At 37.6% G+C, this 26,667-nt stretch overlaps 1 protein-coding gene across 1 annotated transcript in view; it reads left to right on the forward strand.

The window, feature by feature from the left end:
• Positions 1-26,667, forward strand: part of COL9A1 (collagen type IX alpha 1 chain) — a 73,304-nt gene that overhangs the window by 38,274 nt on the left and 8,363 nt on the right. Inside the window, exons 20-34 of the mRNA XM_021392891.1 lie at positions 1,070-1,123; positions 2,429-2,482; positions 4,281-4,334; positions 4,515-4,568; positions 4,667-4,720; positions 4,948-5,001; positions 6,078-6,122; positions 6,852-6,905; positions 7,010-7,063; positions 17,623-17,676; positions 18,438-18,509; positions 21,985-22,020; positions 22,131-22,175; positions 24,043-24,075; positions 26,016-26,162. Coding sequence (XP_021248566.1) covers positions 1,070-1,123; positions 2,429-2,482; positions 4,281-4,334; positions 4,515-4,568; positions 4,667-4,720; positions 4,948-5,001; positions 6,078-6,122; positions 6,852-6,905; positions 7,010-7,063; positions 17,623-17,676; positions 18,438-18,509; positions 21,985-22,020; positions 22,131-22,175; positions 24,043-24,075; positions 26,016-26,162 — 864 coding nt within the window. The remainder of the gene's footprint in view (positions 1-1,069; positions 1,124-2,428; positions 2,483-4,280; positions 4,335-4,514; positions 4,569-4,666; positions 4,721-4,947; positions 5,002-6,077; positions 6,123-6,851; positions 6,906-7,009; positions 7,064-17,622; positions 17,677-18,437; positions 18,510-21,984; positions 22,021-22,130; positions 22,176-24,042; positions 24,076-26,015; positions 26,163-26,667) is intronic.

A 26,667-nucleotide genomic window follows, 5' to 3' on the forward strand; every position in this document is an offset into this window, starting at 1 on the left:
CATATTTTCCTGCGTTTTTCTTACACAAAAAATATAATGTTCTGATACACAGAAAGAATTAGGAATCTGTTCTCTGCAGCAGCACTTAAAACCTACCACTTCTACATGATGCGTGAATGAGAAGTCTTAGATGAGATATTCCAGTATGGGAGAGATGTTAGTTTTGATAGAAAACTGTGGATACTGCACTGTGCCTACTTCCACCTCTGGTCTTGGAACAAGGTTTAGACAGTACGTATCTCTCATGTTGGGCTGCAGTAGTTGCTGTTGCAGTATCATGCTTTATCTCATGTTTCAGACTGACTAGACTTCAACTGTTCTGTTCAGGATTCCATCTAGCTTTATTAAGAGCAAGTAAAATGACTTCCCATCTAGTCTGTTCAAGGAGTAGGTTTGCCTATGCTTGGTTGAAGTGCCTGTAGTTTTCTTGTTAACACAGTCATACAGCATTCTTCCTGCTGAGAGACAAGCATGTTATGGCTGATGGTTAGGTCTCTTTGCGGAAGGAGAGGTCGTGTAGTTTCACTCTCTTGGGAAGAGGAATAAATCAAAAACAACTTTCCCAACTGACTGTATTTTGATGGAAAGTAGTGATAATTGTGATGCATTCTGCTGCACTAGATGTCCATGAAGTCCAGTCTCTCAGATGGGGGCATATAAACTGAGTGCCATTTTGTTCTTAAAAAACCTTGCCCATTTCTTTTCTACATTTAGATTTCTATAAAGCCCTCTGGAGCATTTGTCTGCATCTGTCCTATATCCTACTTCAGACAACATTAGCTCTTTTGCAAACCAGGCCTTCATGTATTGCTCTTGCACAGACTGCACACCTTTGTTTCAACTCTGCGGTAATTTCAGTCCTTAAAGCATATTTGTGATTGTAGCATTCAGCTAACTCTTAGTGAAATATCAAATTACTGTATAAATTAAATATTCAAATACATTCTTTCTCCTTTGCTAAGTAGTAAAACATAAAGTATGGGGAACTATAAAGATACTTCTGTCTGAAAGCTAGAGCGGTTCTGATGAAAAGATTTAATCGTGATTTGAGTACACTTTTCATTTTCAGGGCATTCTAGGAATCAGAGGTATAACTGGTATAACAGGACCTAAAGGTAACAAAGTGAGTATTAACCTTTCTTGTCATAAAATGAACTGGATACAAAATTACACCCATGAATATTTTCATCCTTAAATTTCTGTCTCTTTTTTTCCTGCATTATCTTTCTTATGTCAGCTGCACTTCCATAGCAACTGTAAAAAAAAAAAAAAAAAAAGCAACATGATCTTTCTGACTAAGTGCACATACTTTACACACATACTCGCTATTCTTTCTTTTCCTTGCATTTATAGTGGCTTGGCATGTGTGCAATTGTGTAGTCAGCAAGACAGCAAATTGTAAGAGCTGGAAACTGTAGTGCATTTTAATTAAAGCTAATATTAAGTAGCCCCTCCTGTGATTTACATCTTCCAGAAGCTTTTTGCTTCTCATCTCCAGCTTTTGTCAGTTTTTTTTTTTTTTTTTAATTGAGGATTGTGTTCTATCTCCATTCTTTCTCTCTCTTGCATTTTTGGTGTCTTGCATTGCTGCCAGAGGGATTCATATTTATAAGGGCTTCAACTTTGCCGGATCATTTTCCTGCTGTTCATTAAACAATTTTGAACTGTTAATTCAAGACAGACTGTTACATTTCTACTGTTATCATCTTGCTAGATCAATATGATCAAAATTTTGGGATGGAAAAGTATATTGCAATCATGCCATTTCCTCTTCCTTCAGAAGTGAAGTCATGGAAACCTTATTCTGTGACATTTTATTTTCAGAAACAACATCAAATTTGTCCTGGTTATGAAACTTCTCCTGAGTGATCCATTCTAAACTCTCAGACATGTTTTCTGAACTATTACTATCTTTACTTCTCTGAGTTTCTTTCTGTCCTGTGATTCTTCAAAGTTACTTGCTTACTTTTTTTGAGCTATTTTGCCCATCTGAAATATTTACTGTTTGATGAAGGAATTTGTTATTTTCTGTAAACTCTTCTGAAAACGTTTTTTGTTCTCAATTAAAAATTATAGGGCAGCAATTACATTGTTGGCTTGAAATGAGATAAAAATCTGTAGTGCACTTTAAAAGTTCTCACATTTTGATTCTCTTCTATTATCTGGTGATAGAAATAGTATTGTTAAGGACAACACAGACATTTTCTGAAGTCTCATGACCTTCTCCCTGTCTTGCGTTTTTTTTGTTGTTTTTTTTTTTAAGAGAATTAACAGGTGGATGAATGACATTTTTCCATGATGATAACTGTTTTCATATCTCCACAAAAAAGAAGAGAGGCTGCAGCTCCCAGCAAGCTAGGAGGAGGCATAAGTTTTTAGTCTCTCAGTGCTTCATTGTATTGTCTGCTGTTATTTTCTTGTTTTGTAGGGAGCTCGTGGCCTTGATGGTGATCCTGGTCCCCAAGGTCTTCCTGGTGCACCTGTAAGTAGAATGTGTGTTAGCCAAACACTTCCCAGGGTCTACCCAGTCAGATAGTAAGTCTGACTGTAAATGAGAAAAACCTCTGATCAATCCAGTTCAGCTGATAAATACATGACATCATAGTGACATCAACTCCAGGATCACTTACTGTCTCCAAAGAATTGCTGTGCAGTTGAATGCTTCAGGTTTTCAGTATTGTAATCTCTTTGTTCCGAGTGCTACTATGTGTAATATGTGTTAGGGTGGCTTGAAATTCTTCAGTGGCTTTTTTTTTCCCCTGGAAAATATTCATTTATTAGAACAAAACCTGTACTGGATAATTTGGCTGCTCCCCTCCAAACTGGCTAGAATTTATGCTTGGATTAGTCAGTAACTGAATGGGTTAGAGAAGTGAATACAGCATGCTTTGCTTAGACATTTCTGGATTTCTAGAGAATAGCTTTAGCTGAGTTTTTAAAACACGCCTGTCAGATGCAGTTTTAAGAAACTGCATTTTTAATATAGCATGAGCTTGAGATGCTTGCTTTAATTGAGTGTGAATTTACAGGTAGTGTAGAAGACACTAAGCTTCCTGTTCTGTTACCTAATACATTGCCCATATTACTGCATCCTGGGAGGTAATGCTGCGGTGCTGCTTGGATCATTTCAGTTAAGGCTCAATCTTCTCCTGATACCAAAACAAACAAACAAAAAAACCTCTATTTTTCTATTTGTGATATTGGAAGAATATTTGGGAAATATTAGGTGTCATGGTAATTATTGTTATTACTGTAATTATTAATGAATGTCTGTCAGTATTTTGAGCACCTGATTCTTCAGGCTGCCCATATTAATTGACAATTGAAGTGAATCCTTTGTGTAAATTTGCATTCCCATAACATCAACCCAAGGTCTTGTTTGTCCTTTTCATAGGCAGGCATATGACTATATGCTCTTATATGTGAGAAGAACCAGCAGTGCTTTCTGCAGTTCTAGGGAACAAGATAGCACAAATGTGGTATATATTTTTCTGCCCCTCTATGTTTTTGATCCTGTGGGGATCATGGACTAGATTCAAAAATCAAGAACTAAACTCTAAAGTTGCATCTAACTTCAGTGTGAATTAAATATATTTTTTTCCTTTTTTAGTGTTTTTTTTTTAAATAAATACATTGTCTCCTATAAGAAAAAAATGTTACAATTAACTCCTTAGATCGAGTTCTTTTTGTAATGTGCAAAGAAGGAAAGAAATATACACAGTTTAGAAGAGCTCAGTGCAGACTAGGTATCTAAGTTGTTTATTTAGCAATGGTTTAATTCTGATTGATAGATCTTGTAACTAACTCTCTGTGCATGTTTCTTGTACTGCGCAGTACAAGTCCTCAGTGCTGCAAATAATGCAGGTTGTCTGAAAGTTCTAATTGTCCTTGTGTGAGACAGGTTCAGGATCCTTCTGTGAAAGATTCTGCAAAACAACTAGTCAGACATTGCCTTTGTCCCCAGAGCTGCTGATGTTCCTGGTGGCTGTTATATGCACCATGTTATGTCAGTCTGCATGGCAATAGATGCAGAAGGCGAGTATGGGTTCAGTTTTTCTTAAACAGTCACTTGTGCGTAGAAGATACTCTAGGTAAATCCCACTAAAGGGACAAGGGATCTCTGTGCAGATTCTAAAGCCCAGCTAAACTCCAAATTTGGGTAGCCACAGGACCAAAGAGACCACAGAAAGATTCTATTCACTAGAATGAATTCAACTGTTGGTTTTAGCTAATGAATCCAAGTAATTTTACACTGATTTATTGGTAAACTTTTTTTTTAGGGAGATCAAGGACAGAGAGGTCCACTGGGAGAAGAGGGTCCAAAGGGAGAAAGAGTAAGCACAAATTTCAACTCTTGTTGACTTGCAGACGTTGAGAGTGCCAACCATACTTTACATTTATAAGCTATATATGACCAAACATGCATATCTGAATAAGTATGGGTTGGTGTTCTATGCACCTATCATTTCAACATATTTATTTTCATTTTCATTTTTCAAAATTATCATTCTTAGGGTCCCCAAGGGGCAAGAGGAATAAATGGTCTCCCTGGGCCTAAAGGAGAGTCTGTATGTATATTTCTTCATTTATTTTGTGTTATACTGATTTATATAGCAAAGTAGTTGAGTGCAATCTCTCCAACAGTATGACTGTTTTGTTTTTCAAGGGCTTGCCAGGAGTTGATGGCCGGGAAGGTATCCCTGGAATGCCTGGAGCAAAGGTAGAGTGCAGCTGGCATGCTTCTAATTGATGTAGGTTTGATGCTGCTCTAGATTTGTTCAGTCACGTGGCTTTTTATTGTGCCACTGCCCATGACTTTATGTACATAAGGTAATTGAATGAAAGCTTCCATTCTCCAGTTCCAAACGTATTTCAGCTCTGTGTTCCAGTAGCGAAGTTTTCCCTTAGCTTTGATTTGCAAAAGTTACAAGATAAAATGTTTTTCAGGGTGAACCAGGAAAACCCGGTGCTCCAGGTGATACAGGACCTCCGGGACTGCCAGTAAGTGTCTAGTGGTTTTCTGTTGAAAGTTAGGTTCTATTGAAACCACAGAAAAGCTGAGTTTGGCACTCCTAATGGAGTAATTTGAGTGAAAATCTGATTAACAGACCAAGGAAGAGTAAATCTAGTGCAAGGGTAAATTCTGCTTTGTATATCCAAAATTACTCTGTGCAAAAATTTTAATCTCCTTATATTACTCTAGTGAAGAATTGTGTACAAAAGTCTGTGGCCAGTGTGCAGTTCTCTTACGGTTTCTTGTATCTGAGACCTTTTTGCTATTTTTATGTGACCTCACAGTTAGAACTGGTTGTAATGATTAGGGGCACACAAATTTCCAGAGTGAGCTGGAAGAGCTGACCTGTTAGTCTAGCATACCTCAGGGAGTAATCATCTCCTTTTCGTATTCTGCTGGCCCAGAGTATCTGGAATGCATCACATGTTTTTCTCCGAAGAAATATTTTCCAGTGTAAATTCCTGTAATGTGGTTGCAGGGAACTAGTAGTGTTTTGGGACTATTTTTGAAGGTACTCAAAGATGTGAGGATATGTTAACTGATTATGTTTGAAAACTGCCGGCTATCAAAAGCTAGATAGAAAATTGAAACATAATGCTATTTGAGTAATTGTTGTGAGAATATAGTGAAGAAGGTGTATTAAAAGAGAATTGGAAGTAGATTTGTAATATGAAGTGAGCTCTTCTGTTTGGAAGAAAATTTGGTGAAAGCATATTTGCTCTGAGCTCTTGCTCAAGTGAGGAGGGTATGAAATGTATGAAATATATACAAAAAGTATCTATTAGACTCTAGTGCTAGGACAATAGGGTGAAGAACTGTTTCTAATCTAAGCCAGAAAAAGTCACGACTCGTCAGTATTCCGTGCTATTTTTGTCAGTTTATAAAGGTCCCCTTGACTGTTACTCTCTATACCGAAAGAATTCAAGCTTGTCCATCATTGGATAAAGGTGCTTCGATACAAAGTAAAAGGACTAGCAATACTTCACTGTGAGACACATATTATTTAACACTGTTTCCAACCCCCTTAACAACAAATAAGCACTTTAAATGTTATTTCCTTTAGGGTTTACCAGGCTCTCCAGGTATGAAAGGGATTCCTGGCCCAAAGGTAAATCATCCTGAGCATTTACTTTCTCATAAGGCTGCAATTGTGTTTATAAAGTTCTAAAGTACTCAGTTATTTTTTCATTGTGATAAGTGACAACCTTCTGACTAGAAGAATCAAATATATTCTTTTGTCATTTGTAGTTTCATGTTTTTTGACAATTCTTTTACTATATAATCCGTTTGTGATGATTCCTGTTGCTAAACCATAGTAAAAAGGTCATTTCCTTTGAAATCATGGAATTCCTTGCTAGAGGATGTGCGTGATATGGGTACCTCAGAACAGTTTGAAATGAGGAATCTCTTCAGAAGAATATAGTGGCAGTAAGTTGATGAATCGCAGAGGCTGTTGTCTCTATGTATTAAAAAAATTGCAGCAACAATTCCAATTTTTCTTAAAAAAAACCAAACAAACATATGATTGAGAGTATGGAATGTTTCACATAAAAAAAAATTGAGGCAGTTTTTAACAAATGAAAATGAAAACTAGATTAAGACCTGAATTTCAACTGAGAGCACAAGGGGTTCTATTATCTATTTGTGATCTGAGAGCGGGAAGCAAGTCTATTTGGCATTTGTCAGTACAAATGCAACAAAATAGGTAAGTAATCTGACTTTTGAAAAATTATACAGAAGGCATTATGTAAAAGTTAAACTAAAACCAAAACAAAGGTGAAAGTTAAAAATTAATAAATACTTCTTTTTGACCTCATTTTCATCTTCTGTCCTACAGGGTAATAGAGGTCCTCCTGGAGTGCCAGGTTTGATGGGAAATTCTGGCAAACCGGTAAGACTATTAAACTTATTCAAAAGATCTAGAAAAATGAATACCTTGCATTATGTAAAAAATCATTTTTCAAATTTGTTGCATCCTTCCTAATCCCAAAACAGGGTGAACAAGGACCAGAGGGAGAAGCAGGTCCAACAGGACCCCGGGGACCACCAGTAAGTATTGAATACATTTCTAACTGATTATATTTAATACTGTCGTGTCCCGAATTACTGTTGACGCACCGGTTATGGATATTTTTCAGTTCAAGTGATAACTTTTAAGGTAAATACTATTTTTTTTTTTTAACTTCAACCTGTACCAGGTAGATGTGCATTGCCATGCAGAGAAGTCCATAAACACGTCTCAGAACTGTTTTTGGCTTTGGTGATAGATTAAACTCTAAACCTTTGTTTACATTCTTCTGGTCTTTCCTAGCTTCAGCTAGGATGGATTTTTTTTCTCCAGAGTGTCTGATATGATGCTGTGTTTTTGGTTCTAGGATAGAAACAATGCTGATAACACACCAATGTTTATAGTTTCTGCTAAGCAGTGTTGTACAGAGCCAAGGTCATTCTCAGCAAAGGGCCCAAGGAGCTGGGAGGGAACAGAATTAGGACAACTGACTTAACTGGCCAAAGGGATATTCCATACCACGTGACATCACATGGAAGGAGTTTTGACGGAAGTGGGAGTGTATATTGCTCTCTTCTGTTGGTTGGGGTTCAAGCTGGTCATTGGTTGGGTTTGGTGAGCAATTGCTTGTGCATCACTTGTTACATACATTTATTGTCCTTTTCCTTTTCTCTATCTTAGTAAATAGTTTTATCTCAACCCACAAGTTCTACTTTTTCACCTCGGTTCTCTCCCCTGTCCCACTGCGAGAGAGGTCAAATGACTGTGTGGTGCTCAGCCATCTGCCGGTTTAAACCACAACGTAGTCTGTTTTTAAATAGGCTGAACTAAAGCCTGAACAGAGGGAATGAGTGTGGTTTGTGACAGAAAGCTAGAATCGAACTGCTGTTTTTCCACTGCAACTGTCAACTTCCACCATTGGCACTGAAAAGCTTGAATGCATTAGCTGTCAGTAAATCACTTACTCTTTTATTTGACAGTTCCATCTATAACAAGTCAAATGCTGAGACTGTACGTTACAACATTATGAACTTTGGACCAAAGATTCAGAATGTGGTTGTTGTTGTTGCTAGAATCTATTTTTAGTGCAAATAACATGAACAGTGAGGCACAATGAGCACGGAGGAAAGGTAGTTGCCTGTCCTACAGTGTAGAGACAATGAGTAGAGACTTTTCTTTGACCCCATTTGTCGATTGGCCTGACATGGTTTATCTTCATGCTGCTATAATCTCTTAACACCAAACTCCTCATATTCGAGAGCAAGCTGAATGCTCTCAGCTTGCATACTGGAAATACTCTCTTGCCTGTGATCCCAACACTGTTCCTGGGCATTGTCTAGGAAAGTGTGAAGTGGCTCGAGCCAAACAATTTATCATGGATGATGATGGGTTGCTGCTTGGGCCTGTGCCTTGGCCCTTTCTGGTTTGCATTATGAATGAAACTGATGCGAAGCGTAGTATTTATCTCTACTTAAAAACACTTTTGTTTTACTGGCATGGATTAAAGTCACATGAGGCTGATCTAACTTCCCTTTGCTGTTAATCCGACTGTGGAGGATGAAGGGATCAGGGATTCAAAGAAAATTTTGATTTAGCAAAATTCAATCTGACTGCATTGACAAGACTCAGAGGGTTCAAAGCTCTATAAGCTATTGCTTTTCAAGCTTTTCTCTTATCACTGATATTGTAGGGATACTTTCCTGGAATCTGCTGAGCTGATATAGTACATAAGTGATTTACTCTTGCAGTTGTAGGACTATCCTCATACAGGGTTTAGGGAATTACTGTCAGGGATGTGTTTGTAAGAGTATTTCATGTCTCAGGTGTACATTCTCTGAATTAACTCTTTTGTGTCTTTAAACATGCAGCAACAGTTAGACTGTCTTAGTTTTCTTCTGTTTTCTTCTGTGGTTTGCATTATTGTGCACCAATTAATTCATGAGATTACATTCATTTTAGACTGAATCTTCGTATGAATGCTGCTGTGCCCACAGCTACTTTTGAGTGATTTAAATGGGGGATTATAGAAGCAAATACTAGAGTGGAATACAGTATCTCCAGCTACCCATATCTCCAACTCATAAACATTTAATTTTGTTGTTTGTGTTTAGAAGTGTTGTACTCAAATATTTTTTTTATTCTTCTTCAGTTAATATTTTGTATATTTGTAACAGGAATATGAATTATAACTGAATCAGACCAAAGTAATTGCCCACTCTGGTAATGCAAGGTAATCTGCTGAACTATGCTTTTAATCCTCTCAATGTGAACATGAACTTACAAAATCAGCAGTCCATACAAACAGGAGACGACATGCAAGGTTAATTATTTGTAACCCTGTAGTCAGACAAAAACACCTAATGCAGATTAAATACAATGAAGTTTCTGTTTATATCTCTAGAGACCAGCAAGACATCTGGATAAATTACCATTACTTTCTCTGTCATTACAAAATGCGTTTATTTTGGAAAATGTGAAGATCTGAGTGAAGTCATAGAAACTCAAACTTTTAGTCAATACAAAAAGGAGAAAGAAAATGCATTCCTGATAATAATGTAAATATGCATATAGAGCATTAGGCGGTATTCTGTTTTTCTGTAGTTCCTTTGAAGTTATAAAGAGCCTTGAATCCCCCTTCCAACTACAAACAATGCATTGCTGGAATGGCTTTGTTTTTCTTTGGGAATACAGGAAAGACATTTCTTCTATGCAGAAAACTGAAACAAGGATCCTTTTCTTCAGGAAGAGCAAAAGGTTGGATTATTGAATCTCAGTAAGGTCTCGTCCCAGTTGAATTTGTATTTATTTTCAGTGCAGAATAAAGAGTATTTTGTCTTCCTTCTGCAGTAAGTTTATGTAGTAGGTGTATTTAGGTCTCTGCTTCTAGGACTTCCCTTACATTTCCAGGAAAAAAAATTCTGTCAGGTAAATAATTCTGCACCCCATCTTTTTCCAATTTAGGAAACTAGAAATTTTGAAAATAAGCCAAGAAAAACTTTTATAATTGCTCTAAGAAAATTGTTTTTTTCTTGTGAATATTTTTGTATTTTTTCAGATTTTGAAGTTTTCTCACAGCTTTGAAGTTTGCCAGTTTCTGACCAGTTTCATTGCCAGTTTCAAAGCCTGAGGATTTTATGGTTATGATTCCAGTGTTTTTCTTGTCCTTTTCCTTCCTATTTCAAATTATTCTCTTTAATGTTCACCTCAGTTAATTTCTTTCTCCTTTACCCTTTGTTCCATTTCACTCTTGCTAGTAGTATACTCTGGCAGAAGTCAAGAGAGACTGGACTTCTTCCTCAGAGTTGGAAAACTCTTCACATTTTGCAGGTTATGGAGAAGAACTTAAGTCCATTTCTGTGTGGTAGCAGCCACATAGGGATCCTCTTCATGCTCTCATTTCCCTTACCTGTGTTCTCTACTTCACTGCTGAGGAAAGACAATGTGGCTGATAGTTCCAGAAGGGCCAGTGCTCTGATGTGAAGGTCTGTGGGGTAATAACAAGGCTGACTGCTAAAGTGGACTGCAAACTGGTATCTAGGATATAGGGGAAAATATCTATATTTATGTTATGTTAAAGAATTGCTTGGCTATTCTGATTCAGCTACTTGCAAAAGACAACTTTTTGAGAGAAAATTTAATTTCAACACAATGGAGCTATTAAACTGTTAAACTTTCATCAGTGAGTCAGTTTGTGGGGAAAATATAGTACTTCTCTACTGTTTACAAAATACTGTAGCATCCCCTGGCACAAGCTGCGCTATTTCAGTGTAATTTTCATTATTAAGCAACTGTTGTAACGTAATTGAAATGTCAAAATTTGGGCCTTTTGCAAGCCTGTAAACATTTACAGTTTCATAGCGAAGATATTAAATCACTGAAAACAAGGTACGTGGATCTAATAAAAAATAAGAAAACTCGTGCTGGGAGATTCTTAGCTGACTACTAACAACTCTTCTTACAAGAAAAATGCTTTCAGAAGTACAATTTTAGTCAATCATTCCTTTTCCTTGGAAAACTTAAATTGGCAACTGAGAGGGAAAAAAAGAGTTTCATATTGTTTCTTTTGTTTCATATTCATCTGTTGAGCAAAACAGAAAAAGAACTGGAGAAACGTGTATTTTGTCTTTTGTTTATAAATGTAATTCCACTCAAACTGTTTTGTCAGTTAGCTTTATTTCCTTCATGTTATAGTAGCCAATCCAAGTAATTAACAAATTCATTTCTGATTTAAATTTTTCTAAGCCAGTTATCCTGGCAGGTGGCCCGAAGGAAGCAAATCTCAACCATCAGTGTGTCATTCCTAATCAGTGGAATATAGCCATGCTTTCCGAGCTGCTTGACTTCTTTTTTTTTTCCTCCATATTTTTTGAGATTTAGTAAGATTTAATTTCTCGTGCTGTATTTACAGGAAATATAGGCACCTCCTCCTCTCTTCCCTTTTTTATCCTTTGTTTCTCTTCAGCTATTTAACCTTTAAATTGCTTATATTAGGAAAATATTTATCCCATCCTATGGTCTTGAAGTGAAAAAAGAACTTGGACCACTTTAAGGTTCAGTACTTGCAGAGTAAATTGCGCAAAACATTGATGCATATGCAGACCAGCATGTGTGTTTTTGCTGAAGTATTTATGACGTGATGCATATCTTCCTAACATTAGCAGTAGAGTTTGAATACCTAGCTTCATAAAATTTGATAACATAGCTGCTTATGAGAGACTTTTGAGTGTGAGTTAGAGTGAATTTTCAGACTGCCTGGGATGACTTATTCTCTGGAGATGCTTTTGTGTTTCTGGTCACTGAGAAGAAGGAGCTTAGAAAATAGCTTGATTTCATGCTGAAATGTTGAATGACCTAAATGTAGATGAGAATATTGTTTTCAACATCTTAGATTACTTTCAACTTAATCATTTTCTGAGTCTTAAACAATATTTGTCTTTGACCTACCCTGAGATGCATTTTCCATTGCCTTACTAGATTTTAATTATAGTTGTTATTTCTGGGTATATTTTGTATGTATAATTTCAGTGGTGTTTCATAAGTGATAAGTCATAATTAGTATTTAAAGGTACAGCTAAAGGAGTAAACCTAAGACATTAGGTGAATGTGACTACACTTCCGGATCTTTCCAAACTGCAATGTGGTTCATACGATGTAGTGCTTCTTCCTCTCTCATTCAGGCTATGTAGGCTACCCAAATCCAAGTAATATCTCCAAGCCTCCTCAGTTCTCCAACTGTTCCCCCCCTGACTTTACAAACTGCACATTCAGATTCGTGTCTGCTGCCTTGCTCTTTACCCCTTCACCTCCAGCAGCAGGTTCTGCTGAATTTTGTGCATAATAGACCTCTGGCTGTCAGCAGACATTGCAGTGTTGGCTTTTCCTAAACAGCATATCCTTTTATAGGCTGTAAACTGAGTAAAAAACCATCCTTATCATGAAGTTAGTTGAAGTTAGTATGCTGAAGCTCTGCTAGACTTCAACTTATTATTAAAAAAAAAATAAATTCATCCAGATCTCAGAAATACTCATTAAAGTTCCACGACTTATCCACAGAAGCACCAAGACTCTTACAATGACCTTCAGCACAGTACTACTAAGTATCAACTCTTCTTTGCTGGAAGGACACCCACACATAGCCATCTTTCTCTGAAGTTTTAAATGCGCTACTCTTTGAGAAATAATTCAATTATACTTCACAGGACAATAGGTTATAGAAAAGTGCAGCGTGCAGTGATATCATATAATTGATAAATGAGGAATGATTTCCAAAATAATTTGGAATAATTCTTTAAAAATTGTTCCAAAATATACTTCATTTTCTCTTTGTAGACTTTATATACTGTACTCTTAAAATCACAGTATACACTATGAATTACTTGTCAAGAGATTCTAATTATTATTTTGATTATCTGGACAACTTAGTGAGATTCAGTTACCTGGGGATTGTTCTCATTCTTATTACTGTCCTAACAGAGGCATCCTTAACAGAATCAATTCATAAACAAGAAATCAATAGATTATTGAAAGGAACTGTTTTGCCTGAAAGTGCTTTCTGTAACTGTTTGTGGTAATTCTGCAAAAGAATCAAGTCCTTCAGGATTTCAGCGGGGATGAAAATAATCCCAGACAACTAAAGGAAGGTCTACCATAAATCCTAAAATACCTCATAACGTGTGACATTCAAAGGTTAAGTATAGATCTAACAGAAATGTAAGAGAGACAGTGAATCTACATTTAAATGTATTGAGTGGTCCAGCCATATACCCTTAAATAAAGAAATGGTAGATCTTGTTGTAACCACAGTTTAGCATAGCTGCTGTGGGAAGGCTGCATCTTGATATTGTTCTGTACTGTGGTGCTGCACTCACTTAGCACTGTACATGTGCCCTGCTGTCACTGAATGAATGACTCTATCCTCAGCAGTATAATTAACAGAAATCAATTCTGCGTGCTGTTAAAGTACTAGAGCTGTCCTAGATATGCTTTTGATCCCATAGTATCTGATATTTTTTTACATAATGTATAGGTAGTCGCCAAGCTTTAGAGTACTTTAGAGGCCATTAGCAGTGGATATCTGCATGCTGCCTCCATCACTGCAGGCCAGAAAATTTTACTGGCATGGATCTGAGCCAGTCTGTCTCGGCTCACATGTCAAATTTTCTGAATGAGAATAGCTACTTGCACTCTTCAAGACTTTTATCTTCAGGAAATGTAGGAAATCTGAAGTGTATCAAAAGTGCATAAAATATATAGATCAAGATGTCTTTTTTCTTTAATTAAAACTAGTGCAATATTTGCTATGATTTGTGAGAGGCCTACAGCTACAGACTGTGTTATATTTGGGGCCACTCTAAGTGAAAGTGAGGCTGAGAACCTGCCCAAACTGACTTTTGTTCTGATTATAGAATCTAAGAATCCTAGAATGATTTAGGATGGAAGGGACCTTTAAAGATCATCTAGTCTACCCCCTGCCATGAATTGCCTGTGACAGATAATTTTCTGTGAGAGATTATTGCATATGAGTAATTTAGACCACAGGGAAAGGTCTCATCTGACCAAATACAGATGTCAGCACCTGAACCACTTACTAGAAAGATCTTATATGCTGTTGGGAAATAGGTAAATGCTTCTAGGTCATAACTCTTGATGTATTTTAAATGTTTATGTGAGGACATTTCAAGATACCTTTTCTTCTGAAATGAGACTAAGGTATATTTAGCATGGGTTCACGAAAGGCAGGTCCTGCTTGACCAACCTGATCTTCTATGATTGAGCGTCCCACATGGTGAATGAAGGAAAGGCTGTTGACATAGTCCACCTAGACTTCAGCAAATCATTGACACTTTGTCCCACAGTATTGTCCTGGAGAAGCAGGCAGCCCATGGCTTGGACAGGTACACACTTTGCTGGGTGAAGAACTGGCTGAAGGGCTGAGCACAGAGACTGATGGTGAATGGGGTTAAATCCAGCTGGTGTCTGGTCACAAGTGGTGTTCCCCAGAGGTTGGTACTGGGGTCTGTGCTGTTTAATATCTTTATTGATGACCTGGATGAGGGGATTGAGGGTACACTCAGTAAGTTTGCAGATGACACCAAGCTGGGAGGAAGTGTTGATCTGCCTGGGGATAGGAAGGCCCTACAGAGAGATCTGGACAGGCTGGATAGCTGGGCTGAGGCTGATAGGATGAAGTTCAGCAAGACCAAGTGCTGGGTCCTGCACTTTGGCCACAACAGCCCCAGGCAACGCTACAGGCTTGGGGCAGAATGGCTGAGAGACTGTGTGGGGGAAACGGACCTGGGGGTATTGGTTAGTGCTCGGTTGAACATGAGCCAGCAGTGTTGCCCAAGTGGCCAAAAAGGCTGTGTCATCCTGGCTTGTATCAGAAATAGTGTTGCTAGCGGGAGCAGGGAAGTGATCATCTATCCATATTCAACACTGGTTAGGCTGCACCTCAAGTACTGTGTTTGGTTTTGGGCCCCTCACTGCAAGAAAGATATTGAAGCACTGAAATATGTTCAGAGAAGGGCAGTGAAGCTAGTGAGAGGATTTGAGCACAAGCCTTATAAGGAGTGGCTGAGGAAACAGGGATTCTTTAGTCTGGAGAAGGCTCAGGGGAGACCTTGTAACCCTCTACAACTACCTGAAAGGAGGTTATGGTGAGGTGGGGGTCAGCCTTCTCTACCAGGTAACTAGCGATAAGACTAGATGGAATGGCCTCAAGTTGCCCCAGGGGAGGTTCAGATTGGATATTAGGAGAAGTTTCTTCTCCGAAAGAGTAGTCAGGTGCTGGAATGGGCTGCCCAGAGAGGTGGTTGAGTCACTGTTCCTGGAGATGTTCAAGAAACGTTTAGGTGTGGTACGAAGGGACATGGTTTAGTGGGGAAATATTGGCGATAGGTGGATGGCTGGACTAGATCTTGGAGGTCTTTTCCAGTCTTGGTGATTCTATGATTCTATGAATAGCTCTGTGTGAATCTCAACCCAGGGCCATTTCAGTCAGGTATAGTAATTTGGGGTAAGATTTATGGTCTTTTAAGTTATGCCATGGGCAAGGAGGGATTCCAGATTGTTCTTTGGTTTACAGTTCCTCTCTTATTCTATAAAACGCATCACTTGCAGGTGCTCCAATGTTGGCCCTTAATTTGTCATAATCTGTCCTTACAGATATAATGTCAACATTTATGGGAAACATGCCATTAGCTATCTGCTATGCTTTTATATTGTGGTTTTCTGTTCTTTTTTACCATTTCAGAAAAGCACTAATGTTTGAAAAAGAGCCTGCAGTATCTGTTTAACAAAGGATTTTTTTTTACATTGAATGTAAAATGAAAGATTTGATTGTATTCTTTATGACCTGCAGAAACTTTGATGTGCTTAAGACATTTATTATGAGTTAAATCCTATGGATGGAAGATTTTGTTTTATGGCTGTATAGCATTCATACATGAATGGTATGACATATATAAGGAGAAAATTTTTAATTCCGATCATATTTTTAATCCTTCTCTTTCCTGCATTGAAAATGTAACAGTATTCTGGGTCAGAAATGTACTACTGAATTATGTGATTAAAAAACAGATTTTCAAAAGTGCATTTTCCGAGTAGTAAAATGAAGGTGATTTGAGGGGCTTTTTTCCCTTTCTGTTTTCCTACTTTTTTTTTTTTTTTTTTTAACATGAAAAGGCTTCTAGAAACTGTACGAAGTACTTTAAAAGGATAGTGGCTTTAGCACGATAGGATATTTGGGGGAGATGAATGGAAAAGTCTGTCTGTGTTTGGTTCTCTGATCTCTCCAGGATACCTAATTACTTCTGGAATTGTAGGGTTCAAATCTTCACTTATGACCTTGTGTAAAACACATTTTTAAGCCTGCCACCTCCTTTTATTCTTCAGTGTATCACAATATTTTCCTTATTATGAAGAAAATAATTATATTTGAAATTATGCATTGTATATATTACTAGTATGCTTAGATCTACTTTTATTCAAAATTTTCTAAGCTATATATAGCAGGTTATACTTGCATACCTACTTGCATACCTAATAACTTTTATTATTGGCATTTTATGATCTTAAATTATACATTATGCTTTAATAGCAAGTACTACTCATGTATTTACTAATCATGTGGAAGTAAGAAAAGTGTCTCAAGTTAGGCTTGTGTTGTCAGTGTTTGAATTTATCTGTACAAGTGAGAGTACAAAACTTATTAAGCTGTCCTGAAAAGTTTGGTTATAAGAGACAAAACCCTTTGGGAAAGGTACTTTATTTCAAAAATGGCTTTGAAAAGCTGATTCAATGTCAGGTTTACCCATAGTATACATTCAAATGGCTGTATTAAAAGATGAAGTTATAGCACCAATGTGTATATGATGATCTGAATGCATTAACGTATTTGAAGTGAAGGTATAAAGTAAAAATCCAGTTAAGAGCATATTTATACTTACCAGTACTGTGAATGGGGATTTAAGTTTTCCCTTCCCTGTAACAGTCTAGACATATATAAACATGCATTTTTACCTATGTGCATTTGCTAAGCATGACTTCTGCATACGTTTGTCAAATTTGTCCATCACAATGTGGAATCATGGGCTTGCTCAGATTTTAAAGATGGCATTTAAAAGCTAAAAAGAAACAAATACACTCAGCTGATGGTTTTTGACATGAGTGTGGAGCTTGTAAATTATGCTTAATTGTGGTCATTTTATGAAATTAAGCATAAAGCTAAAGCTAAGAATTCACCTGTCAGAATGCCCACTAAAACTGTCTTAGTGAAATAGATGTGTTCCTAACAGGTAACTTTTCATGTGCAGACCCTTGAAGGAGACTCTATTGTGAATAATCACTCATCAGAATTAATTAGTTGAGTCATCTAATTCAAACTGAATATTGTGTGCAACTGTAACCTAAAAATATTTGCATTTCCCAGTCTTTCAGTATTTGTAATGCCCTTGATATTTTTGCAGTAATGAGCATAAATCTTGATTAAAGCCAACTACTAGGTAGTATAACTCACTAAACATTAAGAAAAAATCATGCTGTATTCCCAGTTTGCCAGAAATATTTTTGGAGGTAACAATGTCCTTCTGTTTCCTACAAGGGTAGCAGAGGAGAGCCAGGTCCTGCAGGTCCTCCAGGTTTACCAGGGAAATGGGTAAGCAGTTCATTTCCATATTCAGTGCTAATGTTTACTTCCAAGAGGCTATAGTATCATCTGGAATTACACTTAGCCATTCATCTATGCAGGGAGCTGAAAATAATGTTGAAATGAGTGATTGTTGAGTTTCTTTTTCAGTCCTCTCTAACTGTGCTAATGTTAGCAAATGTTGTTTTGAAGTATATGGAGATGTGTGACCTTCTCTTCTACTTAAAAAAATGAAAAAAGCTTCCGTGATGCGCAAAGTTGGGTTGCGCACCCCTGTGTGGTCTGTGTGCATTTGGGGATCAGGAGCAGTGAAAGACAGCCTTTCTGCTAACAGCTACATGAAGCTATCGAATGGAGCAGATTATGAATGCCACCTTTTACTGCTGCTCCAGCAGTATTTATACAATAACTGTCAGAAGCAGAGCTGAGGAGGTTTTGGCTGAAAGAGCCTGCTGTTACAGAGGAATGCATAAATCACAGAGTGTAACATCTTAGAAAGTATTTTCAAGGGAACCAGGCTGCAGCTGAGGGAGTGAAGGGTGGAAAGCCCTGTAAGCCATTTATCTTATGTTTGAAATAAAATTATAGTAAGATGCTGTTTAAAAGGATGCATTTTGGATCAGCTCTATTTTGATCAGATAATCATCCTTAATCAAATTGGCACTGTACTGGGAATTAGATTCTAACCCATCTCTTTGTAAGGGTATGGCTCTCAGTCATTTATTAGAGAACAGACTGGCTAAGTTTACATCCTTAATTTGTTTTCATAGGGTCCCCAAGGTGACATCGGACTTCCTGGACTGCCAGGTCCTCCAGGCCTACCTGGTGGTAAGGGTGACCGGGTAAGAAAAGCACCCATGTATACAGTCTGCACTTTGACATCAGAAGTAAATGCAATAATCTGAGCGTAGTTTGCAGTTTTTACATGAATTCATGTCTCGTTGCTTCTTTTGAATATAGACTTGTTAGGTGCTGTTTGGGGCCCATTAAATATTTATAGATCATAAAATATACAGGGAATTTTATGACAGTACTTAAGAGATTTACATAAGGTTATTGGCATTTGTTTGTTTATTTATTTAGAGTTTGAGTCATTTAGAGGCTTAAATCACAATAAAAATCATTGACTCAATGACTCAGAGGTCTGAAATTGTAAATTAGGCTCTCTGGTCACTAAAGAACTATGAGGAATTTCATCCCAGGTCTACAGTTGATACACTGTCTTTTACAAGTGTCTTAGGATCTGCTATAGTAATGCACTGGGTAATGCAGTTATTGAGACACCTATGCATGCAGGCACAATTACAGGATCTAAGTAGCCCCAGTAATATTTTGCTAGAGGAGAAGAATTGGGCCTCTGCAAGAAGATATCCCAATTTGCTGAACAGGTGTCAGTAAAGACTTTACGTAAAAACAAAAATGTCATTGATCTTCCCTTGCTCGTAGGAGTCTAGAGAGGATGTAATTCATCCTTCCTATTTCAAGCATCTACTTCATATGAAATGAATTGCACTTTTAAAGTTCCTCTTACTTTCCCCTACAATTAGGGAAGCACAGGACTGTTAGTCAGGTGTTGATGTCACTGCTCTAGATATCTTCCTTTGAACAGAGGAATCCTGCCCTTGGTTTGCCTGACATATACAGTAAATCAGGGCTTGCAGTTGCTTTTGTCGGGTTTCTACAGCTGCTCAGGTACTTAAAAAATGTTTCTAGGCAGTCTGTTGTCCTGTAAGTATTTCTTCATGTGGATTTTTTCTAACGTTGAGATCAGAGACATATTTCAAGTCAAATATAAGTTGATATAAATAACTTTTTCTTATTAGATTGGCAATGATTCATACCTTAACCTCTTGCAGAGGGAGACTGAAAACACTTAGAGAAGCAAATATGGATGGAATGTAACTAGTATCTGTTGCAATGCTGACAATCTCCTTCCAAAGATGCCTGTTTCTTATCATCAGTCGTGTAAAGGGTCTTGACCTCTAGGATAAAAACAGAATGTAGATGTGGTGAATAGATCCATTCAGATTCAGGCTACAGCCAGGAGATTTCTTTTATCTAACTGGCAGATGACAGTGTCTTCTGCCTGGAGCATTTTTGTGTTCAAGGGTCAGCTTCATGCCCAGTGCAAGTCCAGAAAGCTACCCTAGCAATGGTCTCATCTTGTAATTGATTTTTACCTTTTTTATGTTGAGATACCTGATACCTGAATTCACTTGTCCTTGGTTCAGCTTTTTTTTTCTTCAGTCCCGTAGAGACTGGTGTAAATTTTTTGCACCAGGCTTGAGTGCAAAGCCATAAGCCTAAAGAGTGATCACACCATGGCACTCTTATTTCTCTACCCTGTTCAACTTGCATCTGCATCTGGTTCTGTCTATGTTAGTAAATTAAATAATACCAGGCCAAGACCCAGACCTTGGCACTAGAATGTATTCCTTTATACTGTTACAGTGTGCAGCCTCTGAGACAATTCTTGAGCAAGATTTGAGAGGAATTTTTACAAAGAGATAAACAGTACGTCAAGAAAGTATGTTAATATTCTGACATCTTACCCTATTGTCTCAACTGAAATTTTGGGAGACAATATAATAGGTTCAGATTGTTTCCGCTGTGATTTTTTTATGCTTGCTGATACAAATATTACAGATCATGTTGCACAAAAGCAAAAGCTTCAAAGCTTCTCCCATTTCAACATTATCTATTTGCAGTTTTGTTGCTCAAGAGAAAATTAGAGAAAAACAACACAAAGCCTGCTATGTTAGGTTGGAAATCAATGTCTTTTTGTTTGAGTAATTGGAAAACCTTAATAAGGTGTGATTTTGAGAATACTTTAGACAAAATGGCTTCTGTGTTGTTTGACAGAGTCTGAATGTCAAATAGGTCTGTAGTTTCCACTGCTTAGCTTAGTGGATAATTTAGTATTGGCTCTTCATCCTCGTCAAAATGAGAACAAATCTGAATACATGAAATTGCAGATTCTACACCATATCCTCTGCCTATATCTTATAGGAATTAAATGGATCTCTGAAACTGTAGAGAAAGTACTGCACCTGTCTGTTTTAGAAAAAAATTTTATATGTACAATTTTATGTATTTTGGAATGAATATATTTGAATGTGCACAGGCTGCAAACATAAGTAAGGACAGTGTGATTGTTTTTCTAACAAAACACAAATATTAACATTTTCTTAAATGGTACACTGTTCTACAGCTGAAATACTTCTACTGTAGAAAAAAATATTCATTCTAAAAATGAACAAGGTCATTAATTTATTCTTCTTTAGTTAACGCCTTTCCAAATAGGAACATTTTAATATTTTTTACAGGATTCTAAGATAAAGACAATTAAAAAAAAAAAAAGGAGGAGGGGATGGGCAGAATTTAAATTTTAAGATACAGGTAATTTGACTTTTGCTGTGACAAAAATTCTAGAGACAGTGATGCTAAAAAACACTGAAAATTAAATAGCAAGCAAGACAAGATTATGACTGAAATCGTGGGTGTCTGGATGTGTTTATCCCACAACAGCAAGGCTTGTATGTCTCACAGTTATACAGAATACTTCATAGGAGTAGAGAAAATGATACATTTACTGGATTTTTACTTAAAACTTCAAACCAATTTTCAGAGTGGAGCTGTAGCATCTGCAAGAACATCTGCCATGTGAGGGAGAGATCAGCTGCTGCTTGACAGTCAGAACCTGTACTAGAGCAGTGCGGCAGCGTATTGTATGTTCCATGCTATTACATTCTTTCAGCCTGTCACCTTAATCATCTAGGAAGATTAAAGTTCTTTCATTATCATTCTTAAAAATTTACAACTTTAAAGTTCTACTGCATTAATGCTAGATGGTTGGAAGGACTGAAGATACTTTAGTATGCTTTTGAACCTGCTTAACATTTTTTTCTGCCTTGACAGTTTGCACCAGGGAAGAGGCATTAGAAGTTTGGTTATGAAGAATCTTTAATGTTTTCAATGGAAGTGTAGCCCTGAAGTCCTGTTATCTTTCCCAGTAGATATTACTAGTGAGCAAAGAGGACAGATCTAATTTTCCTCCTAAATGAGTATGATTTATGAAGGCACTAAAAAGTTCCTAACTGTGTTACTCATGATATAGTATACAACTCAAAATTGCCTGTTCTAAATGCTTTCAGTAAAAGGAATTAAAAAATAGAAAATGGAGACAAAAGTTGCTCTGAACAGACCACGGCCAGTTTAAAATTGCTGCTTAGCTCTACTGTACAGAATAGAAGAAAACTAATTAACTTTCTGTGTTCCAAATTGTAATACATTTTTGTATCTTTAACCTTTTTTTAGGGTTCAGCGGGTGAACCAGGTCCTAAGGGTGAACAAGTAAGTCATGTTAGAGGTCATAGTACTTTCAATTTACACTGCCAAATGCTGCAGTAAACTACATTGACTAAATCGGAAGACTGATGCTGTGTTTTTATTTTATGTTATAGGGTGCACCTGGACCAGAAGGAGATGCAGGAGAAAAGGGTGACTTGGTAAGACATTATTCTTTCTTCACTGGATCTGATGTTTCATTGTCTTTACTTAAAACTTCAAAATATTGTTGGAGCACTTCAGACATGAGGTTTGATCATTGGAAATACAATTTCAGTTGTGTACTAAATGGACATATTGCGGAGCACGGCAGTTCTATTAGCCTGATCGTGTATTTCAGTTGTTTTAAAGCTCTTTGAAATACACATAAGCAGACCTCAAGAATATGTGTGTACTCCAAGTGTTTATATATAAAAAAATATATAGGCATATACCCACACAAACATATATGTGTGTACGTACATATATTATTTCTTGGTGTTTGAAGCGGTAAGGAGGAAGAGGTAGTTTAATTCAGGTGAAGCAGGAGCACAGATAATAAATAACCTTAATGACACAGATTTGACTGAAATGCACTGTTATCTTTGGAAACAAGATGAAGCAACTGGCTGTTAGAGGGAGAATGGTCTGAGAAGAGGCAGTGGCACTGTAATACTACAGAAGAAGAGAGAGATGTTGTGAATTGACATGGGTATTATCTGTGGCTTGTGCACTTGAGTAGAGTGTGTTTGTTTTCATAGAGAAAGAGAAATACAGTAATGCAGTGTGGATTGTCCTCTTGTAAGTCTCTACCTGAAGCACTGTGTCTAGGTCCAAGGTCCCCATGGAGCTGTGGGAGCTGGTCCAGAGTAGGGCCATGAACACGATCAAAGGGTTGGAGCATCTCCTCTACAAAGAAAGGCTGAGGTAGCTGGGCTTGTTCAGCCTGGAGAAGAGAAGGGTCTTGGGAGACCTTATTGCAACCTTTAAGTTTTTAAAGGGAGTTTATAAGCATTAGGGAGGCTAACTTTTTACATGGTCTGATAGTGATAGGACAAGGGAGAATGGTTTTAAACTGAAACAGGGGAGATTGAGATTAGATATTAGAAGGAAATTCTTTACTTGGTTGGTGAAGAAGCACTGGAACCTGTTTTCCAGAGAAGGTGTGGATGCCCCATCCTGGAGAGCTTTCAAGGGGAGGTTGGATGGGGCTGTGGGCATCCTGATCTGGTGGTTGGCAACCATGCCCATGGCAGGGGGTTGGAACTAGATGGGCTTTAAGGTTCCTTCCAATCCAAGCTAGTCTGTGATTCTAAACTGATAACTGTTATTTCTATTTGACTTATAACAAATTAACAGACAAGGTGGCCTTTCTGGCCTTTCTAAACTACTTATTTCTCCAGTGCCATTTAGGAACTGGCAGAATATAATTTTCTGAAATACTTCCAAGGGTAATACAATAACACCAAAGAAGAAGAATTAATGTTTCATAGGTCAACCAAGATTTTGAACCAAAACTCTTTTTTATTTTTATTTTTTATTTTTCTAATTCAGAATGAAAGATGTAAACTTCTGTATAGTGAGTCTGCTACTCTCAGTCCAACTGTACAGGGGTTGCTGGAAGCCAGGAGCTAAGTTTCTGGGAATGGGGGTTTCTAGGGGTTTGATTTCCCTGTAGCACACTGAGTAGACAGCTGCCTGGTTTCTGTTAACATCTTTTCATGGCTAACAAACACAACATTGTAAAACATCTTTGATTCTGACAAATTAGCAATACAAAGCCAGTTATAAGAAAAATACTTTCTTGTTTGTGCCATACAGAAATTCTTATGAGAAAGGAATCTTACAGAACAATCTGAGATTTATGTTTTATTTCCAAATAAATTGTAATTAATTTGAAGTGCAATTTTACATAATCGACAAGTGCCTTGGATGTTAAATATGTGAGCTTTCTGACTTATCTGGGGAAAAAAAAGTTGTTTACTGCATTTGTGATGACTGTTACGATGGGTACTCTTTTCTAATAAGGTGTGTATTATTTTTGTTTAGGGTGATATGGGATTACCAGGTGCAAAAGGATCCGTAAGTATAAAAAACTGCACTGTTACAGAAATACAGAGATCTAGTAGATAAAATGGATAGTTTTCTGAGTTAGAAATGAGAAAGCAAATAGTGAGATGAGCTCTATACATCTGACAATTAAATGTGCTCCAGCAGCACTTCTTCTTTCTATATTTTGAGTGCAATTAAAACAGAAATGAATGCGCTCTTTGTGCAGTAGAGGTGTGGTGCAGCAGGGTGCCCAGTGTACTGGCTGCAAGCAGTGTGTAACCTTTACACTGTGAAAGGGTGGCAGTAGGACTACGTTGTCTACGTGAAAGTACTGCTGGCCCAAATTCCTCAACAGCTTTCATGTGGAAGGTGAGCAGAAGCTTGTATGTCACAGAAGAAAGAGAATTTGAGAGCTGAATGCATTCTTTTATTTCAGAGTCACCGAAGAGCGGGATTATTGCAGCAGCTGACAGTTTGGGCTGTAATATCAGCAAATCAGCAATTCTGCCTACAGGGAACTGAGTCTGAATGCTACAAAATGAGCTATGCTTGTGTTCTTGGTGCCCCGTGTGCCTTAAGGATTAAGAAAATGCATGCTAGACTGCATTTACTGCTAGCTGAGATCTTATGGGAAGGACACAAGGAAGAGATGGAGTATGGGAGATATCTCTAGTTTTTTCTGCATGAGACCCTAGAGTGCTTGTCTTCTTCACTTCCTGGTGAGCAGGAGGATGAGTAAACCTTTAGAGAACAGCTTGCCAGACTGGGCAAGAAAAGAATGATGGCTTCCCGGTTGTGTAGCTCTCAAAAGGAATTTTGCTTTTGTTATTACAACAGTTGAAGTATATTCTCTAGGCTTCCTCATGACAGGGCCCGCATTTATCTGCTTGAAGTGCCGCATAGATAGAAAGGAAATGGCTCCATCTTGTGGATTTAACTGATACTAACTGGCCATGGTTTTGAGGATCACTTTCAGTGGGTGGTTGCTTTGTTGTTCTTTTTATTTTCCTTTTTTTTTTCTTTTTTTTTTTTCTTTTTCCTTTTCAACTGAGAGACTTGGAACGCTGTCAATATGCAGCAATTTTTTTTTTAATTTTTTTTTGTGGTTGTTTTTGTTTTCACTACTGTTGATAAGCAGTAGTACAATAACTTGTAATAAAAGTAACTCAGAATTGGCTTAGTTCTCACTCTGCATTCTATTTAACCGCTTAGAACATTTACTGGAGCAGAAGCTATAGCTTATGTACTAGAATGCACTTATGTGTTGATATTAATGTAGCCATATCAACCTTTCAGTTTCCCAGGGAACAGGATGCTCATACCAGAAAAACAGCTCTTTATATCCATTCCCTCAGTGCAGTAAGCTGGAAGCGCGTCTGTTGTGGCACTGTGCCAACAGCACTTTGTCTGCGATGCTCCTTTCCCTATGACAGCAAAATGAAGCCTAGGCCCTTCCAACCTGTGTGCTGTGAGCTCTGTCTGACGCATAAACAAAGCAAAAGTTTGTATTCCCAAACTCAGCCTGGGGCTGGATGATGCAAGCTCATATTGCGGTATTCTGTGAGGAATGGCATTTGGAGCAAGAAAGGAGCTGGAAAGTTTCCATCCTAAAGAGCAAGTAATGTCCCGAGAAGTCATATGTGACATGAAGTAAGGCAGAAGTACAAACCAAAAGACTACTGTACAGTAAAAACATTGTCTTGAGCATGTTTCTATGGATGAAGGTTCTGGTTTTTTTGGCAGAATATCTTATTTTCCCACATCTCTCCTTGAAATGAGAGGAACTCTTTTTAATTTTATAAATTGCACGATCACTGACTGTCGATGCTTATCTAAAAAGGTTCTGTGCATCAATTCTGCATGCCAGTGGCTGTTACTTTGCATTCATGAATAGCTCTTGTCACTATTTGGACGTGTCAGAGTAAGTCTACCACTAGCATAGCACTAATTTAAGATTCTTTCATTGCCAGGTTGGTAATCCTGGAGACCCTGGTTCCCGTGGGCCTGAGGGAAGTCGGGGACTGCCTGGCATGGAAGGGCCACGAGGCGCACCTGGACCACGAGGCTTGCAGGGTGAACAGGGTGCTCCAGGTCTGCCTGGCAGCCAAGGTCCAGCTGTAAGTACTGCCTTCATGTAACCGATATCTTTTTGATCTCTTAGCTGTCACTTGCACCGCTCCTTTTCTCACATCAGGAGATACATATACATGGGAAGCCCGTGCTTCTGAACAGTAGGGTTCAAAATACTCTGTACCTTGCAAAAGACACATTTGTACAAAGGGAGAAATCTTAGGTTTGTATATAATTAGTCCTTTGGACCTCAGTGTTCAGTTTACTTCTGTTTTCTCATGCTCGCTAAACTCCTGTGGTGTGCATGTACCATATCATATACATGGGCACATCACATGTACACAGTACCTACCCACCTGCCTAGTCAAATAGACTTCAACTGTAGAAGTGCAGTTGCAGGGACTGGAACACCTTTTATTGAACAGCCACTATCTTTAGCGGCTATATTAAAAAATATAGATTATTTTATATATTTTATATATTTTATATATTTTATAAAATATATATTAAAATATACGGTGATATCAATTGTTTTTTAAATCATTATGTTTT

This window comes from Numida meleagris, chromosome 3, assembly GCF_002078875.1.
Source record: "Numida meleagris isolate 19003 breed g44 Domestic line chromosome 3, NumMel1.0, whole genome shotgun sequence".
Taxonomy (NCBI): Eukaryota; Metazoa; Chordata; class Aves; order Galliformes; family Numididae; genus Numida; species Numida meleagris.